The following is a 21,453-nucleotide window of genomic DNA, read 5'->3' on the forward strand; positions in this document are numbered from 1 at the left end:
CGGTAAACATTATAGTTCTAAAATGCTCTTGAAAATAATTGTGAATTTTTCTTTTGAATCCAAATATAAAATATGTCTAGTTATTTCATAAAAATAATTTAGAACATATAAATCTCTCTCTTAAAACCAAAAAATATATATATTTGCTATGCTAAACCCAAAATTATTATTATTATTTTAACTATTTCACCTTAGATGAATATATTAAAATGACAAAAATGACAAGTAGAATTTTTTTTTTTTTTTTTTTTTTATATTTAATATTGAAGTTTAAGGTTACGTTTAGGTAACGAGGTATTCTGAAATATTCTATAAATGAAAATGAAAATGCAATAAAAACATAATGATAAGAATATTAAATAACAGTAAATAATAGTGAAAATAATAAATAATAATAAATTATTATAGTACCCAAACTAAGCCTAAAAGGCAAGTAATAAAACAATGGGATGAGATTCTCCTCATTCATCTGTAGCAATAAGTCCATCAATATATCATAATTAACCTTTTATGTGTTGGGTTAATGAAATAATTTATCTTTCTCTCTATTTTTTTTTTTTTTTTTTGAGAAAATCTATCTATATATTTTCTATATAATTTTTTAAGGAAAATGATTAGCCGACTTTTTTCAATTTTTTTTTTTTTTACGTATCTATGAAATAATGATAGTTTTGTAAAATTAAAACTCATTTTTTAATGAAATAACGTACTTGCATTGGTTAAAGTGAAATGAATTGAAAAAGAGTAGGAAAAAAATTATAGGTGTATTATTACCCAATTTTGAAAGCATAAGTCTTTTCTCATTTATTTTTTATTACCTGAAATTATTTATATAAAACTATATCATTCCTCCAATTGCGTTCTTATTGAATGAAAAGTAGACAATATATTCAATTAAGTTAAACGTATTTAATAGAAAATTATATATCTAGTTAAATCAATATTTTTTTTATTAAAAAAAAGATTTAGTGGAAAATGACATCTTTAATCAAATTACTAATAATTATTTAAAATTAGTAGTCTTTAAGCGAGTAAAATGTTTTCTTTTAAAATGAAAAATGAACCACAGACTCAAGCCAAAAACAAAAATTATTGCCCAATGTTTCTACTTCCATGTAATAGGACATAAGCCGTGAAAGATATTAACAAATTTTAAATATAGTAAAATAATCTGTGAATAATAATGAGATAGTTTGAGTTAAGATGTTTTAATAGATTTTAAAAAATAAAAGAAAAAAAAAATTAAATAAAAATATTATAAATTTAAAATATTGTTTGAATATAATTTTTTTAATTTAATTTTTGTTTGAAAATTTGGTAAAGTTATATAAGATTTTATATTTTATTTAAAAATTTTAAAAAAATATTTTATATTTAAATGATATTTAAAAAAAATATCTTAAAAAACCTGATAACAGTTATGTTCTAAACGGACCCTTAAAAGTGATAAAGCATGCCTTCTTCTACTCCAATTAACTTGAATAATGTTTTTACGTCCAAGCTTCCAAAATCTGCCACTCCCTGCTTTCTCTCTCCTATTCCATTTATCTTCTTTAGCTCAATTTTTTGAAGCATTTTCTGTATTTGAAGTTTGGTTTGAATGGAAAAGGTAATTTATGTTTGCCTAAGCAGTGCATTTTCCAATATTAGCATCCTTTCTTGATAACTATCAATGATATGTTGATGGTTTTGAACTAAAGGACAACACACTATAATTGCTTAAGTTTGTGTTCTACTTAGGTTGTCTTTTTGGTTCTTTTTTACACCTTGGTTTTGAGATTTTTACTCATCAGTAAGGTGTTCTAAAAGAGATGTAACCATAGTATTTCTCCGTCGTAAATGAAGGAGATTAGTAAAATTTCCTTTTCTCAAAAGTAGGTAATTCATCTCCTTGCGTTCTTTAAGACTGTGTGAAAAGGGTTTGAATTGGGTGAGCAGTTTTGTTCAGAGTAGCCTCGATAGTTTTGATCCATCCATATATGAATCTCTAGCTTTATCAACCTTAGTCTCAAAAAAGAATCACTACAAAAATGCAGAGAATCAAAAACTAACGCAGATGATGCAGCAGTTGCATAATACTCTGGAATGTTCTAGTGCCACCTCTTCTCTATTATTTTGGCATTTTGTATAGCAAATATAACAAACTTTTATTCATTTTTTCCTTCAACTTTTACTCTGTATTGGGACCACTTGTACCTTTTATATGTCTATATAAAGACATGCATATCAATAAGATAAACACTGAGGAATTCTTCACAGAATCACTATGATATTATTCTCTCATTTATTCTTTCTAATATGGTATCAGAGCTGCTGACTAGCAGTCTCTTGATCCTCTATTCTTCCCACCATGGATTTGAATCCCACCCCTCCTCCTTCCTCTTTTTCTTCTTCCTTTTCTCATGTTGTTTCCACTAAGTTGAATGTTGATAACTATTTAATTTGGAAAGTCCAAACTGCTGCCTATTTAAGGGGTCAAGATCTTTTTCATTTCGTTGATGGAACTCAAATCAATCTGCCGAAATATCTTCCTCCAAAGTCTGGTTCTATACCAAGAAACAATCCAGCCTATCTTACTTGGAAGAAAACAGATCAAATGATTTTAATTATTTTATTCTCTTCACTCACAGAGTCTGTCGTTGCACATGTCATTTCGGCCGAAACCTCTAGGGATTTATGGTCTTCTCTTCAATCAATTTTCAACTCCCATTCTCAAGCCAAAGAGTTTCAAATCCGTTTTCAACTTACCAATCTGTCCAAAGGAGAACAATCCATACCATATTTTTTTAGAAAAGTTAGAATGCTTGTAGATACTCTCACAGCAACTGGGAGTCCTCTGCTTGACAAAGAACTCATGACCTACCTTTTAAATGGACTTGGTCCTTCTTATGAGCCTTTTGTGACTTCCATAACCACTAGAAGTGACCCCATCACTACCCTTGAGCTTTATCATCTTCTTTTTATTCATGAGAGTCGTTCGTATGTCTCATGTCTCATGCACAACTAGCTCTTCCGCTCCTTTTGAACCATCTGTGAACTTAAGTTCTGCAACTTCCCGTGATCAGCAAGGTAAATGCACATATAGGGGGAACAGCAAGACTCACCACACTCATTCTCTGCAAACTACACAGCACCCTCTTTTACCATCGACCCAACCTGGTACCTAGATTCGGTAGCCACCCATCACATAACCCATGACATCTCTCAACTAAATCTCTCATCTGAACCGTATTCTGACAATGAAAAAATTCGAGTGGGCAATGGCAATGGCTTGCCAATCAACAATATCGGTGATGCTTCTTTTCTCTCTAACTCATCATCTTTTCAACTTCACAATTTACTTCATGTTCCTACCATTACAAAGAATCTTGTATCTGTCTCCAAGTTTTGTACTGACAATGCTTGTTTTTTTTTTAATTTCATCCAAACCATTTTTCTGTTAAGGATTCATCGACCAGGAAGCTCCTCATCAGCGGACCAGTTCATGATGGACTTTATCAGTTTCCTCCCCCTCTGTTTTCTTCTTCTCATTCGGCTTCTCTTGGTGAAAGAACAACGATTGATTAATGGCACAAACACCTTGGCCATCCTTCTCTTGTCTTAGTTTCCAAAATACTGCGTGCCAACTACTTGCCATATTTCCCCAACATCTCCTACTTCAACTGTCCAGAGTGTCCACTTGCAAAGGCACGACAACAACCCTTTTCTTCAAGCTCCAGAGTCACTCGTAAGCCTTTAGAATTACTATGGGCCGATGTTTGGGGCTCAGCTCCTGTTTTGTCTGGGAATGGTTTCAAGTATTATTTGTTAATTGTTGACCATTTTACTAGTTTCTCCTAAATATGTCCTATTAAATTGAAATTATATGTTCTACAAGTTTTTACAAGTTTCATTTACTTTGCTGAACGTTTCTTTAATACTAAAATAATTTCTCTCTAAACTGATGCTGGAGGAGAATTTCGTCCTCTTACAACAATTTGTAAAAATCTTGAAATTCTGCATAGATTTTCTTATCCACACACCCATCAACAAAATGAGCTTATTGAATGAAAACATTGGCATATTGTAGAAACTGGGCTCACTCTCTTAGCCCAAAGCTCTCTTCCACTCTCCTTTCGGGATGATGCTTTTACAACAACCACTTACCTAATCAATTTACTCCCAACTCCGATCCTTCAACACCAATCTCCCTATTTCATGGTTCATAAAAAATCACTAGATTACTCTTTTCTCAAAATTTCTAGTTGTCAATGTTGGCTCAATTTAAGGCCCTACAACCATCACAAATTAAATTTTAAATCCACTCCATGCCTTTTTCTTGGATATAGTCCTTCTCACAAGGGCTATAAATGTCTTGATCTAAGTACCAATCGCCTCTACATCTCTCGGGATGTCATTTTCAATGAACACTTTTTTCCCTACAAAAACTACTATGCACCCATCCCTCCATCCAACACACATGATGTTCACCTACCTATCCTTAGTCCCTCCATCTGGCCCACCACCGACTTCAAACCCAATCGTTAATTCACCACCTCTCAATTCCTCACAATACACAAATTCGGTCCATAACAATACACTCAGTCCAAACTCACCTGGCCCACCTAACCCTCCCTCTAATCCAATCAATCCAACTCCACTTTCCCACTCTGAACCAATGATGCACCCAACTATTTCCACTTCGTCGTCTTCCCCAATACCCACGAAAACCTCTTCTCCAATCTGTTTACACCCTTCTCGATCCTCGATCATCACAAGGTCCCAAACTAACTCCTCCCATCCTCGTATGCTCATTGACGGAACCATTTCTTATCCCACACGAAATTGTTTTCTCTCAACCCAATCCATCCCAGATTAACCCAGTAGCTTTGCCCTCGCTTCAAAATTCTTGGAATGGCGTGATACCATGACCAAGGAATATGAAGCTCTGGTACACACCCGTACATGGACCCTTGTTCCCCCAACAGATGTGTCTAATCTTGTTGTTTGCAGGTGGGTCTTCAAGACCAAGTTACACTTGGATGGATCAATTGAGCGAAGAAAAGCTAGGCTTGTTGTGAAAGGCTTCCACCAACAGCCCGATGTTGACTACACGAAGACCTTCAGTCCCGTTGTGAAATCCACCACTATTCGGTTAGTACTCTCTCTTGCTATTTCACAAAACTGGTCCTTAAGGCAGATAGATATTCAAAATGCTTTTCTCCATAGGAGACTCAATGAAATTGTGTTTATGCAACAGCCACCTGGCTTTGTTGATTCTAAGTGTCCTAACCATGTTTGTCAACTTCACAAAGCTATTTACGGTTTGAAACAAGCACCACGTGCCTGGTTTTCTCAAACGAGCACCTTGCTTCTTAACTATGGTTTTAGTGCCTCTCAAGGAGACCCATCTCTCTTTGTTTTACAAAAAGAAAAATTCTGTATTTTTACACTTGTTTACGTTGTTGACATGGTTATTACATCCTCCTCATCTGATGCTATTGATATTTTTCTGAAAAACCTTGGTCAAAATTTTCCGGTTAAGAACTTGGGTCGTCTCTCTTACTTTCTTGACCTTGAGCTCGATTAGCTTCCTAGTGGTATGTTACTTTCACAAAGAAAATACATCTCTGATATCCTTGGGAAAACTAATACGCTGGAAGCCAACCCCATATCTTCTCTCATGTCTGCTTTTGTTACACTTTTCAAATTTGATTCACCATCATTTGATAATCCCACACTGTTTCGAAGTGTTGTTAAGAGTCTGCAGTACCTATCCTTAGCCAGACCTGATATTTCTTTTTCTATAAATAAGGTCTGCCAGTTTATGCATGACCCTAAAGTAACTCATTGGTCTGCTGTCAAAGGAATTTTGAGGTATTTAAAATTTTCAATCAATCATGGTTTGTTCTTTACCAAGCAATCTAGTTATGTTCTTCATGCCTATTCCGACGCCGATTGGGCTGGCTGTCTCAATGACAAACGATCTACATGAGGCTTTTGCATTTATTTGGGTAATCATCTTATCTCTTGGAGCTCTCAGAAACAACATACAGTCGCCAGATCCAGTACTGAGGCCGATAAATCATTAGCCAACACTACTGCAGAACTTATTTGGCTTCAAACTTTAATCAAAGAGCTCGGCTTCACTCTTTTTCAGCCACCAGTTTTATGGTGTGATAACATGGGCACCACATATCTCACCTCCAATCATGTTTACCACTCTCGCACTAAACACATGGACATCGATTTTCACTTCGTTCGTGACAGAGTTGCTGCCAAGACTCTACAAGTCTCTTTCTGCAGTAGCAAAGATCAAATAGTTGATGTTTTCACCAAACCATTGGTTGCTGATAGATTTTCTTCCTTAAGGTCGAGCCTCAACGTGATTGACACCCCATTGCGCTTGAGGGGGCGTATCAACCTTAGTCTAAAAAAAGAATCACTACAGAAATGTAGAGAATCGAAAACCAACACAGATGATGCAGTAGCTGCATAATACTCTGGAATGTTCTAGTGCCACCTCCTCTCTGTTATTTTGGCATTTTGTACAGCAAATATAACAAACTTTTATTCCTTTTTTCCTTTAACTTTTATTCTGTATTGAGACCACTTGTACCTTTTATATGTCTACATAAAGACATGCGTATCAATGAGATAAACACTGAGGAATTCTTCACAGAATCACTATGATATTATTATCTCATTTCTTCTTTCTAATAAGCTTTGACAGACTGGTCATGGTCATACAGTTAGTCATCTCAAAGGACTACCTCTGGTATAATAGATTTTATGGCTTCTTTAGTTTGCTCGTATCGAACTTTTGTAGCAGATAGAAACACAATTTATGATTTCAGGGCTTGTTGATTACACAAGTTGTGTGCTGGTTGACATAAGCCTCTCTCCAGATTTTCCATCTAAAATCATATCTAGTTGATTGAAGCAGTTGTAGTAGGATACCCAAGTTTCTCATAAAATATGGACAATCATATGCTCATACTAAACAGAAGAGGAAGAGGAAGATCCACACTTAAAAAGGACAAGATCATATCTAGCAAGATTATTGCCACTTCCAACAGTACTAGTACTCAGATTTTCTTTTTTAGATTGGCATTGGGTGTCCGGGAACAATGTCATGACTAATCTCGAGAGTGCACAAGCCCTCGGGAAGAAGTTTTCCACAAACTCGTACTATAACAACTAGAAACTAACGTGACCTAATAAAAGAATGGGGAAACAATCTGGGAAGAATCGAGTTTTTCGCTTTTATGATCAGTGCATATATCCCATAGCAGGGGACGTGGAGCACAGCGAAGGAAAAGTACCTGTATAAAATTAACACATTGATTAGATACTCTGGAATTCAAGGTGAAATGGAAGAAAATGGTGGAAATATTGTATATACCATAAAGGAGCCCAGGGTGTATCCAGCTCGATGAAGGGATATGGCCACCTGGGAAAGACTCAAAAGTAAGTCAAAAGTGCTTGCACCAAAATATCAACTATCCTTCCTTTAACAATGTCATAGGATTTTTACTTATCAAAAGGAAAAAAAAAAAAACAATTTCATAGGAAAGGACATAGGCTGACAAAATCGTTCATACCATGTAAAACCACAGGCGTGAATAACCCACTGGAAAACAACATAGACACAGCTCCAGATGATAAAATATGCAATCCGGAACCAAGGAAATGGCTGGAAAAGACAAGAATGCAATGTGGCATTATTAAACCTGTGAAGCCAGTGTATAATGGAGGAAACCAATGACCATGCACAAGAGTAAGCACAGGTCACATAGATCAATAGGCTTTTTCACTTCTTAATGGTATGATACTTACAAGGCTATTGAGTGAGGTATCCAGAAGAAGGAAAAAAGCATTCAAAGCATGCATGCAACCCATCAACTGCAAAAAAATAGGAGGAAACCAGTGAGGATGAATATTCACCTATCGACTAGGTTGCTAGAGAGAGAAATAGAAAGGTTTCTGGAAGTGAGTTTTTTTTTTCCATGAAGAGGACGCTACCCCAAATTTATTCATTTCCCTCACTTTTGGAGGAGGAATGTCACATACAAAAGAGTTTGGGGGTGGATTCTTACCACGTTTAAGCGAACATGTGCAATTGATAAAAATGGGACGATGAGACACCAAAACACAATGTCTGTAAGTAAAACAGCACCTCCACAAGTCTGTTGCAGGTAAGTTATTAGCTCCAACCAGAATTTAAAGCCTAACAGATATTCATTAATCAACATGCTATAGCAGTTTAACCAATAGTTTTGGATTAACCTGATATGCAACTTGCATTAAATATCCCCAGAATCCTGCTCTTCTCTGAAATTCCTCTTCAGCATAGTGGCTTTGCAGCTTGATGGTACCCTCAATCGCTTTTTCCCTGTAAGAAATGGAGTTTGTGGTTCCACTCTCTTCAAAATCCCTTCTCAGAAACTCATCCCTTGTCCCATTTTCAGACAGAGGTGTTTGTGAGGATAGCCAGCATCCATATCCAGATACAATGGTACCAAGCTACACAGAATTTGAAGGTATTTGTAAAGCAGGAGCTGCCTTGAAATGAATTCAAGTTTGATTGATTTTAGAGAGGAAAAAAAAAAAAAAACATATAAATGCCTATCGGTCTATGTTCCATCTATATCTTGGATATTTCCAACCTATAATTACCTAGAGCATTTAGAAGCAAGTAGGAACCAATAGAAGTTCTTGCACTAAAGACTATGGAAAAAGTAATACGGATATGGTGATGTACGTACTGCAAAATAGACCAGAACTAATGCAAATGTCCACCTGCACAAAAATTATACCAAAACATAGGAGGTTAGGCACCTTTCCATGTCAATAAAACACAACTCACTTAGATTCTCCCACCTCCAATATCCATAAGTGAAACAAAGGTAGGATAAACACTAGAGTCTGATAAACTTTTCTTTTCTTTATTTTATAGTGTTTGTCCACCGCAAAATGCAGGTGAAATTTCAAAACTGAGGATCCAGTCTCAGTACGTAGAAATAGAAGGTGGAAGCTTTAATGTAAAGACACTATGGCATGATATTCGTGCCAAAAAATGTAAAGAAAAAGAGGATTAAGGTTTCTCAAGCTTTAACTTCACTAATATGACTTTACACCGCCTTTGCTTTTTACTCTTCTGATAATTAAACCTTTACAAATGGGCACTTAATTATCATCAGACCTATTATTCAAAAACATGTACAACTTCAGTGCCTTTGGCCATGGTGTCATTATGTTCCCTCTGTACCCTTTATTTTCCTCTCCCATTATTTTTCTCTGTGAGTGGGTTTTAACCTTGCTTAACTTCTTTCTTGTGACATTTTCTCACGCAGGCTACACTTAGATGTCCCTTCCAAAATTCAGTTGTCTGGGATCCCCTCGTCCAATCGATGCATAGAGCCTGCCCCTAATAGGTTTTGCATACACATGTTTGCCTAAGGTCACAATCTTTCCACATTGTAATAGCATGGAAGTTATATCCTTGATGTGCCTAAAAGAGTATACGATTAATAGTAATTGCAATTCTAATTTCTGTAAGTTATGGTAATATGAGAAATTTCCATTGCACATGACAACTATAAGAGTCTAGTACCCTATTAGCTGTTCATCAAAGGGTTCAGAACTCTATGCTCACTCCCTCATATGTTTAAGGATGGGCTGTTCTTTCTGAATAACATTTGACTAGACTGTGCACTTCCCAAGATGTTTATTCCATGTGTTTTAAGTACGTTTATGGTAGATTTAGATACTAAATTATCCAAATTACGCAAACCAAAGGGACTGTTATACAATTTAACACAATTCTAAGGAACTGCAATACCAATTCTAACGAACACACGAATAAAATATGCACGATTGAAATGTAAGCAAAGGGAAGATCTTACTCGGTGTAGAACATAAAGACAGATTCAGCATTCCAGTCCAAAACATCACAAGTAAGAACCCCTGCCATGACCAGAAAGGATATAAAACGAGTAACTAAGAGACAGCTGGGGTGCACCCCTCGCCAGCAACTGGTCCATAGCTGGGAGGTGCTGACATGACCCTTTGGGAGTGCACTCACATAGACATCACCACTTTCAGGTCTAGCCACCAGAAGGCTCTCATAAACTGTGTTTTCATCGCATCTTGAGCCGCCTTCCTTCCTCCATATCACCCATAAGGAACCACAGAAGGCAATCCCAACAATCCCAAAACAAACAAAATCATACCAGTATACTACCAATGCCATATATGAACACCAATCCACCGATTGCTAGTGTAGTCTTACTAATATTTTGGAGATTTTAGGCCTTCAGATGCGAAGATAAAGGATTTCCAAAACATCAGATATGAAGACTTGAGATGGAATAGTATTATGGCAGTGAATCTGTGGATAAAGTTTCCAGAGCCTGTTCAATCGGAGAAGCTTGAGTAGATGGTTCGATATACAAGACTGTTAGCTTTGACTGTCTGGTTTAGGATCTTGAACTCACGTTTATAAAAAAAAAATGTTTATTAGTTAAGATAGAGAATAGGATATAGATAACGCTGGCGCTTTGGTCGGTGACAGAATTCCCATAAATATAGGGAAAAATTCTAATCCTAAATAAGGGCTGGAAAAATTCAGGAGGAAAGACAATATTTTCTGTCTGGTTTTGTTTAGGATAAATTGTTAGAGTATACACAATTGCATGATTAATGACTCAATTTTATACGACCAATTGTGATAATAGATTCGAAAGTTCTTTCTTTGAAAGTTATATTGCCTAAATGGACATGGAAAATTTTAATTTATAAGAAAATTTTAAAAAAATAATAAATTATACTTTATATAAATTATGTGAAAGGTGTGTTGAAGTATGGCTGCATTGACTGGTGAGTGGGAAGGAAAATGACAAGGACCCACCAAAAACTAAGTCCACGATTCTACAATTATTTTAATACAATAATGTGTAATTGTGTGTGTGTGTGTGTCTATATATATATATATATATATATAATGAGAGTGGGTAGACTTGTACAATAAAAATAAAAAAGAAAAACAAAGTTGTATGACGATAAAACTAACCTGGGCAACTGCCCACCTTGCCTCAGCATTCTCCTTTTTTAAATGCCAGTTATCTCTATATTTTGAAGAAAAAATTTAGAAAAACTTCCTCCCATCTAGATTCTTAAATTAGGGATTTGATTTAGGGTTGCTACAGTGGTTCCTCAAATATCCTCAATCGACCCATCCGTTCCTTTCTTGGTGTTGGTCCCACGTGAAAATCTCTCTCGAGTCTCGATTGCCCTAGTTCGTATCGGTCCTCTCTCGCACCGTTTGCTACCATCATCAGAGGCCTCTCTTCATCGGTTGGATTTCATGTAATCTCTATCCTTCTCTCTTGCACAAATGCACTTCTTGTTTTAGTTTCCTCTATGTTTGAACTCTATCCTTCTCTCTGACACAAATCGAACACACCCATCTCATTTTAGAGAATAAGTTAAGTAGCAATTTACGAAAAAATGAACAAACCATTTAATTAAGGGAGTAGAAGATAAGGCTGAAATGAAAAATTTCTCTTAAGATGAAATCAGACTTAGGTTCCTGAGAATATGAATGGAGCTAAAATCCTATTTATATAGAAAAAAAAGTTACCGTTACATTCCATATCCATTAGGAAAAATTCAAAAATATTATCATTACATATAGGACAAATAATGTTATCGTTGGAAAAATGACAAAAAATGTTATTGTTGTAACACGGAGAAGATGTATTACAGTTAGAGAAAGGAAACAAAATATTACCGTTATATAAAATGACGAAAAATGTTACCATTAGACAAAGACAAATCAAATATTACCATTATATATACGAACAAAACCATTTTAAAAAATGCCTTCACATTGGAAAATGCGCATATTCAAAAAAAATTATTATTTGTAATATCGTAATAGTTTGAAAACTACTATTATACCTGGGGAAAAAAAATCGTACCAGTATTTACAAAATTAGGAGAATGTGATATTGAAAACGAGAGAAAAAAATACAAAAGAGTTAGTAATTAAGAATAGAAATAGAAGTGAGAGAAAAAACTAATAAAAAAATATAAAAATATTAGTTTAATAGAATAGAGAAATGATAGAGAATGAAATGTATGGAGTTTTTTTAAAATTAGTAAAATTTAAGAAAAAATTATAAGAAGTGTGATTTTTAATCAAATTTTAGGAAACATTATAAGAAAATGGATGAGAATGCTCTTACTCCTTGATAGAGAGCTTCCTTTTGTGTCCATTTTCCAGTCCCCTTAGTGGTCGAGCGGCCCCACTCGACTGTCAGGTCACCCATGGGTCATTGCCCATTGAGCCCAAAAATGACTTTCAGCCCATATCCAACAAAATAAATATACTTTTTCAAATCTAAAAATATAAATAATCAAGAAATAAATTTAATCCCTAAATAAAGTTTATAAATTAAAACTTACAAATAGTTTGAGTAATTGAAAAATAACAAATCTATTACAGATGGTCCATTCAAAGACACATTTTCATAAACCATCTCATCTCATCTAATCATTACAACTTTCTCAAATTCTCAAATAAAAAAGAAAAAAAATCAACTTATTCAAATCTAAAAAAAATAATAATATTATAACAATATTTTATTCAACCTTCAACCTTCAACTTTCATTTCAACTCATCTATGTAACTAAACAAGGCCTAAGAGTCCAAGATGCAATACGTTAATAACTATAAAAAAACTGAAAAAAAAAACATAAAAAAATATGGATGAAAATGATAATGCAATGTCTAACAAATAAAAGAACTTGAATTAAAAAAATGAAAGAAAATAAATTCAAGCCTACAAGAATTGAACTCCTAATTACCTAATTTAGGATTAGAGATTCAGCCAAAAACCCTAATCTAATTTAAGATTTTGGATTGAATTAGAAACAAATTTATCATATTCAATGTGATGAAGAAGATATTTACAGCCTAACCACCAGTAGCGGAACCAGAAATTTGTTGTAGGGGACGAGCAAAGCTAAAACTATAATAAAAAAATTTTTATTATATTTCTGAGTCAATATATTCTATAAGATCAAAATAATTTTGTAGAATGGACCAAGATAATTTTTTAGAGAGAGGGCCAACACAATATGATATTAATATACTCCTATTAAAACAAAAAAAAATAATATATGTTATTTTTTTTTTCAACCTTTGCGGGGGCCATGGCCCCCTGCCCCTTAATAGGTCCCCAACTGCTAACCACACTTGTTTACAGTAGACATTGGCCCAACAAAATCACATGTGCGGCACTTTGTGTTTTGGGCTCAATATTGACAATGACAAGCCTAAATACTATCCTAGCAACTAGGGATGTCTAATCGTGTTAACCAGTCGTATTCGTGTCGTGTCAAGACATGTATATTATACTATATGGGTCAATCTTAACCTGATTCGTTAAACTTATCGTGTCAAAATTTCAAACCCTAACATGACTCATTAACATAACAAGTCGTGTCGTATCAATCCGTTTTGACCCGTTTATATAAATGGGTTGAACAGACCCAAAATTAATTTGTTTGATCTAGTTAAGTTTAACATAATTTTATATAAACATTAAAATCACAATATCTATAAAAAAATATAAAACTAAATACAAGTCCAAAATTACAATCTAAATAATAAAAATATCAAAATTAGAATCTCAATAATTTTATTTTTAGGTATAAGGATATAATTGTAATTTTAACTTTCTTAACGGGTCATAACGGGTTAACCCGTTAGCTACCCGTTAAGCAATTGTGTCTTAACGGGTCAACCTGTTTTGACCCGAACCCGTTAAGGATAAACCCTAACCCGCTTCTATCGTGTCGTGTTCGTGTTGGATTCACGAATTATGTCACATATTGTCACCCCTAGTAGCAACCCACAATTCAAGAAAACTTTCTATTTTCGAGTAATGTTATTCATCATCCCAATTTCTATCATCCTCCAATCATCCTATGATGTGTCATTAAATGATTGAAAATTATTTATTCTATTTCATTTGTGAACCTATCATCTAATGCCATATCATGAGATAATGAGAGGATGATGAGAAAATTGATGATGAATAGATTTTTTTTTTTCAAATTCTTCATTCCCTCAAGTTTTTTCTACAAGGCATTAATGTTATTCTTCATCATTTTAATTAAATTCTTTAGGTCTCGTTTATACAAACTATCTCTTCTCATCTAATTGTTATAATTTTTTAAAAGTCCTACACAAAATACAATAAAGGATTTTCAAATCTCAAAACAAAAAATTATATTAAAAAATTATATTCTAACAATATTTTATTCAATTTTCAACTTTCATCTCATCTCATCTGTATAACAAAAAATTATAGACTCTCGAGTTTTCTTCTGTAAAGGATATAAGAATGAAAATGTTATTCATCATCATTTCAATCATCACATTCTTAACCTGATTTTATGGTGTATGGTTATATGATTGCTTGACAAGTGAAATATAATAAAGACTTGTAATAATCTAATATGATCTTTTAATAGACTTTCACTAAAGTGGTTATATGATTGATGACGATGGTAAAATTACTTGGTAATACATATCACATATTAATATAAAATCATTGAGTACTACTGATCAGCCCTAGCCTTAAAATGGGAAAGTTAAAGCTTTGGTGCTATAAAAAATTGAACAAAACCATCATGTATTCCTACTATTCTTTAATCCAAAGCACTTGTGAATCAGAAACACATTGTTAATAGATTAAAATACATGTCTGACTTATAATTAAGAGTGATTTGCATGAACATGTATTCTTGCAATTTACACCATTAATTTTAAAATATGTTTCTTTTCTAAGTTCTAGGTTGATGATCATGGTGACAAGCATCCATGTTAGCAGAGATTGAAAAACACTCAAAAATTATTGATAGGAAATATTTTTTAGATTTCTCCATGCCCATGGGAAAATAAACACATGAAATGTAACATTAATGCATACAAATTACGAGGAAAACACACATGGGAAGTGCTTGTAACAAGAGAAATGATATTTACAGTTGTGAGTGTGTAAGCGATGTGCAATCATTTTGAAAAAAGTGAATAAATATGGGATCCATAAGAAAAAAATTAATTTTTTAATAGTAAACTCCACTCTTTTTCAAAGCGACTGCATGACATTTGCACACTCCATAATTGTATATAACATTACACAATTTGGTTGGAGTTCAAAAATCAAAACCATTTCAATTTTACAAGGAATTGAAGACCAAAAACTAAAAAGCCAATCCTACATAGAATATTATAATGTCTGGTTCCTTAGATAGAGATTAAAATGTGGTCATTCATCTTCTACATAGCAGAAAACTGTTGATTAACCACCATGAATCCTCCATCCACAGTCAAGTTGTGGCCACTAATGTAAGCAGATTCATCAGAAGCGAGAAACAAAGTAACCTCAGCAACAAGCTTAGCCTTCAACACAATTCCCTTCAAATTGGCTACTGCATAACTGTAAGCTTCTACCTGATCAGGTTGTAGATTGAAAGCTCTGCATGCGAGAGGAGTGGCAATCCCAAATGGGGAAATGCAGTTTACTCTAATCCTGTGGGCCCCAAGCACGCCGTAAGCTGCACGGACTAGACCAACGAGGGCATGTTTGGATGCAGTGTATGCAAGTGGACCGACTCCCCCGAGCGAGGCAACCACGCTTGTGGTGCAGATGATGGATCTGCGTGTCTTTCTGTCCACCATGGCTCGGGCTGCGTGCTTCATTGTTGCAGCCATTCCACGAACATTTGTGGCCATGGTATCTTCAAAGCTGCCATTGATGTCGAGCTCTAGGATGCCAGTTAAAGGAACTAGGATTCCTGCATTGCTGAACAAGACATCTAGGCTGCCATATTTTTTCAAGGTATAATTCACTGTTTCCTCCACTTGCTTCTCGTCACTTACATCGCAATGGCGATAGCTCACTTTCTCTAGACGTATTGATGCTACAACTTGATTACCCAATTCGTCTTGAACATCGGCAGCAACAACAAAAGCTCCATTCTCAGCGAATAATCTGATTGCCTCCTCGCCAATTCCCTTGCTACACCAGTGATGAGAACCACCTTGCCCTGCAATCTAAAGATCATCAAGTATATAAAGCGTGATAATTTTTCTTGGAAAATATGTCTTTATGCTGGCAAAATATTGAAATCGTGCATAAGCAAGAAAAATATTGGAAGTTCATAATTACAGGTGAATGTATGGATTCGAAGGCATATCTAGTTAAGGGTGGTCAAGGAAATTAGAAAGTCTTACCTTGGCTTAGACATTAGCAATATGTCCTTGTTCTCTTGGATCTGCTGTTTATATTACCTTTACCATATATATATAATGATGAGGAAATAAACTTAGTGATGCCTCATAAAGCATTCATTCAAGTCAACCGCTCTTGGATATTTTAAAAAGTCATATTCTATAATTGGAGCAAGGGTTTATACTTTTCAGCCAAATCTATACATACATACATACATACATACATTGTAAAATGTTCAAAAGTCTGAAATGTGAAAAAAAGTCGTATATTTCTCTACTCTATTTTCGTGAGAATTACACATGATTTATATAAGAGCTGTTGTAACAGAATAGCAAGAATTTAAATTTCAAGTTTACATTTGAATAAACTACAACTACAGTAACTTTTAAATTTCAAGTTTGTGATAATTCCCAAGATCAAGTATGCTCATCTTCAATCGTAACCTCCTTGACTTGGTCTCTAATAGCAGTATCTTGGACTTAGTCTTCAACATGCCCCACAATCATAAGGGAAGATTTTGTACCTTAAGATTGGACTTCAAAAGCTGAAACCGTGTAACACTCAACAGTTTGGGAAATAAATCCGCAAGTTGATTTCGACTTGAAATAGATTTAACTTGTAGACATTTATTCACCACCTGATCTAGTACAAAATGTAAATCGATTTCTATATATTTTGTGCGTGCATGTAACACTGGATTAGAAGACAAATAGACTGCACCTATGTTGTTGCACCATAACACTGGTGTTGAAGATATAGGAATGCATAACTCAGTCAGTAGTGTTTTCAACCATTGAATCTCAGCTGCTGCATTTGCTAGTGACTTATACTCAGCCTCTGTACTACTTCTAGCAACTGTTTGTTGCTGCTTACAGCTCCAAGAGACTTGGGGCTCGTTTGTCTTTAGAGATGAGATGAGATGAATTGAGATTAAAATTAAAATGTTGAATAAAGTATTGTTAAAATATATTTTTTAATATTATTTTTATTTTGAGATTTGAAAAAGTTGAATTGTTTATTTTATTTTGTATTGGAAGTTGAGAAAGTTGTAATGATTAAATGATACGAGATGTTTCCTGAAAACAAACGAACCCTAAGTTTTGGCCCAAAAATACACAATAGGAGCCGATAGATTTGCGATCATCACGATCTCCCCCCCCAATCAACATCCGAAAATCCGTGAAGTGAAAATTCTGGACTTTTGTCAATATATAATCCATCCAAGACGGAAAATTTAAGATAACGTAAAATACGTTTAACCAACTGCCAATGTGGAACACATGAGTTGTGCATAAATTTGCTAACCTTGTGTACAACAAATGCTAGATCCGGTCTAGTGAATGAAAGATATTGTAACCCTCCAACAATACTACGATATAACTGAGGGTCTTGAAAGGATTCTCCATCATTTGTTGTGAGAGAAATGGTAGCAGCCATTGGAGTGGAGCAAAGTTTGACTTTATCCATAAAACTTCGTTTGAGGAGATCAACAATATAGTGACGTTATGTGAGGAATAAACAACCATCATAAGGCACATCTTCAGCACCCAAAAAGTAACTAAGAGACCCTAGATCTTTCATTGCAAAATCTGATTTTAGTGCGTTAATTAACTGATCAATAGCAACCGAACATGGTCCTATTATAATGATGTCGTCAACATATATTAGAATATATAGAATCATAGAGGAGGTGTGATAAATATAGAGAGATGTATATGCCTTGCTATCGTGAAACCCGAGGGCCTTGAGTTTTTTTGTAAGTCGAGAAAGCAAGGCATGAGGTAAGCCATATAAAGACTTCTTGAGACGACATAGGTGATTCAGATATTGAGGATGTTGAAATCCGAGAGGCTGAACCATATAGACTTCTTCTTGTAATGTTCCATGTAGGAATGCATTTTGCACATCAATTTAGCGAATGGGCCATTTGTGAGTCATAGCTAGTGAAAAAACAGTATGAATTGTTGCCGGTTTGACCACAGGGTTGAAAGTCTCATTGAAATCCACACCATGTTGCTGATGATATCATTTAGCTACCAACATTTCTTTGTTGCATGCTATTTGACCATTTGCATTCCTTTTAATCTTGAATACCCATTTGCTACCTACAACATTAATGTTAGGTTTTGAAGGTACTAGAGTCCATGTACCATTTTGGAGCAAGGCATCAAACTCTTTGTTCATCGCCTCTCGCCATTGTTGATATTTGGAAGTCTCTGTATAACATGTTGGCTCAAAATATTCTATGGTAACAAAAGCAACAAGTGCTTTCAGAAGTGGATATCAAATAATTCCTGGAAATGGTATACTTGGCTTGACTATATTATTTCTTGAGCGAGTAACTATAGAGTGCCTTGGGGCTTGCAGGACCTGCATGTGTTGGACTGGTGGAGAGGAACGTGGCTGCACCAAATGAGACAACTCAAGATGTGATTCAATATCCCTTACAGGAGACGCATTCTCTTCGTTTTGCCATGAAGATGTATGTTGTCGCTGACTTGCATTAAGTGAGATATAGAGAATGGATTGGCATGGGTACCTACATCACAAATAGGTGAAGTGGAAGGCATTTGACCGAGATATGGGAGGAGAACAAGGTCAGTGGAGTTGGTGGATTTTTGTGGAAGTTGGCTTTTAAGATAAGGAAATAGATTTTTTTTAAAGACGACATGTCGCGAGATAAAAGATTTTCCAGTCGATAAATCGATGCAGTTGTATCCGTGATGACAAAGGCTATAGCCAATAAAAATGCACGTTTTAGATCGGAAATAAATTTTGTGTATATTGTATAGTCGTAAGTAGGGCCAACATGCACAACCAAAAGTGCGCATAAATGAATAATCTGGCTTTCTATTAAAAACGATTTCTTATGAGGATTTATTTTTTAAGATTTGAGTTGGTAGTCGATTTATAATATAGGTACCAGTTTGAAATGCGTTTTCCCAAAAACATTTAGATAAATTGGAATGTAAGTGAAGAGCAAGTCTCATTTCAACTACCTGTTTATGCCTGCGCTCAATGGAACCCATTTGTTGATGGGTGTAGGGACAGGCGAGACGATGTTGAATTCCATAATCTCTGAAAAATTGGTTGAGTCGCCTATATTCACCACCCCAATCGGATTGAATGGCTTTAATTTTTGTTTCAAATAAGTGCTCAACATAAGTTTGAAATTCAAAAATATTTTTTCAACATCGAATTTTATTTTAAAAGGAAAAAACCATAAAAATTTTGTGCAATCATCAGGAAAACTAACATAATATCTTGCACCAGAATTAGAAAGAATAGAAGCTGGTCCCCCTACATCCGTAAAAATTAAATCAAGAGGTTTATTTGACACATGAGAAGAAGACTTAAATGGCAAAGCATGGCTTTTGGCCATTTGGTAATCCAGACACGCAGATTGCATTTTATTTTTATCAACTGGAACAGAAAAATTAGATAGGACATTTTGGACTACACATATGGACGCGTGGCCTAATCTGCAGTGCCAACAAGAAATAAATAAACAAACAATGGAGAGGGCCCAAGGGTGACTTTGACGTGGAGCTGGTGAGAAGAAATACATACCATCCTTAAGATTGCCTTGATGTAGGATGTTCTCCGAGTAGTCTTTGATGGCAAAATAAAGATCGTGAAACTCAAAATAAACATGATTATCAAAACATAATTGTTGAACAGAAATAAGATTTTTTTGAATTTCAAGAACTAGCAAAACATTATTGAGAACAAACGGTTTGAAAGGAGAAGAAAATAAGGTAGAAACAGTTTTTGTGATGGACAAACTTGCTCCATTTCCCACTTGAATTTGGTCAGGTTCATCATAATCTTCATTACAAATATTGAGATTGTTGACATCATTTGTTAAGTGAGGCGTGGCTCCTGTGTCCAGATGCCAATTAGACTCCAAGTTGTGTTGGTTTGATGTGACCATGGCTTGTGGTTGCTGGGTTGCATTAGAATTATTAGAATTATCCTGATAGGAAATATCAAATCTGTGAAAATATTTTTTAGCAGAATGTTCAGGTTTTTCACATACTTGGCAAACAAGAGAGGTGCGGCTAAATTGTCTACGACCAATGTAGTTATTGTTACTACCACGGTTACCATATGGTACTCACCAAATATTGCTTTCAAGTATAAAAGCAGGTTTAATAGCACATGGAGCTTCAAAAGTTATCTCCATAGGGACAATTTTGTCGACACAATCAATCAAGCAAAAATGTTCAAATGAAAAAGAATAGTAAAAGATGGAAGCATATGGACATTCATAGTTGGATGGGATTAAGGTTATTTAGTGTGAGAATGTGATGAATTATGTACTTGGAATTTGTACAATATGTAGGATGAGTTTGTATTCAGACATTAAGGATGAGGGACTGTAATTACTCTAAAGGAAATAAAACATGAATTCAAGTTAAAATGAAAATAGCTTTTGCACTCTTTAATTTCTTGGAAAAATGAGTTGATGAACAGAAACAATCAACTTAGATAAAATAGTTTAGAACTTTTGGGGAATCGAAAAAGTAATGGCAGGAGAGTAAATACTAAGAACATAGGATTAGGGTTTCCTCAACAATCGAGATGTTGGCCAGGGGGTGCATATGCTTGTGTCAAACCAGTCATGATATTTACACATAAACTCAGAAAAAACATGCAATCTCAGATTATAGCACTAATAAAAATAAATCTCTCACTATATTAATCATCATTTTCATTCTAAGACCCTAGGGCTGAGAGATCTTTGATTATTGCAAGGTCCTGATATGCCATGAGTCTACAATAGGTCAAGAACAAGAGATCCTTCAGAAGCACACAGTGAATCGAGAATGAAAATACAGAGACAGGGTCTTGCTAAAAATCATAGCAACCATCAATACTCAAAAGGAGGAAGAAAACCCCATTCCCTGCAACCCTAGTTGCAGAGATTAGCCTAGAATCATCCTATAAAAGATGATTCCAAAGCTTTACAGAAACCCAAACAGAGCAACACTTGTAATAAAAAGCAAAAGTAAAATAGAAAACATTACAAGAACAGCAAAATAATCCTCCCGGCATCCTTGAGCCTCGACCCCTTTTATCCTCACTTTCCTTCATCATTTGTCCCTCTTTCTCCTCTAACCGTCGCCTTATCTTTATCTTCATTCTACCCTCTGGAAGAACT

At 34.8% G+C, this 21,453-nt stretch overlaps 1 protein-coding gene and 1 pseudogene across 1 annotated transcript; both read right to left on the minus strand.

Annotated features, from left to right (window-relative positions):
- Nucleotides 1-6,944: 6,944 nt before the first annotated feature.
- On the minus strand, nucleotides 6,945-10,449 carry LOC109000472. The gene is made up of 8 exons (XM_018977342.2): nucleotides 9,888-10,449; nucleotides 8,748-8,781; nucleotides 8,269-8,505; nucleotides 8,079-8,168; nucleotides 7,819-7,884; nucleotides 7,584-7,675; nucleotides 7,385-7,432; nucleotides 6,945-7,304 (listed from the first exon to the last, which is right to left on the minus strand). The coding sequence occupies exons 1-8, from the start codon at nucleotides 10,232-10,234 to the stop codon at nucleotides 7,187-7,189; spliced, it is 1,032 nt and encodes a 343-aa protein (XP_018832887.2). The 5' UTR covers nucleotides 10,235-10,449; the 3' UTR covers nucleotides 6,945-7,186.
- Nucleotides 10,450-15,334: 4,885 nt separating this feature from the next.
- On the minus strand, nucleotides 15,335-16,305 carry LOC109000447 (annotated as a pseudogene).
- Nucleotides 16,306-21,453: the final 5,148 nt, after the last annotated feature.

The sequence above is a fragment of the Juglans regia genome, chromosome 8 (genome assembly GCF_001411555.2).
Source record: "Juglans regia cultivar Chandler chromosome 8, Walnut 2.0, whole genome shotgun sequence".
NCBI classification, from domain to species: Eukaryota; Viridiplantae; Streptophyta; class Magnoliopsida; order Fagales; family Juglandaceae; genus Juglans; species Juglans regia.

Excerpts from the sequence above, each read along its gene's own strand:
- LOC109000472 (XM_018977342.2), bottom strand. The coding sequence starts at position 10,234 with ATGGCATTGGTAGTATACTGGTATGATTTTGTTTGTTTTGGGATTGTT. Across the intron at positions 8,169-8,268 it reads TAATGCAAGTTGCATATCAG|ACTTGTGGAGGTGCTGTTTT; the intron begins GTTAATCCAAAA and ends TACCTGCAACAG. Across the intron at positions 7,885-8,078 it reads CACATGTTCGCTTAAACGTG|TTGATGGGTTGCATGCATGC; the intron begins GTAAGAATCCAC and ends ATTTTTTTGCAG.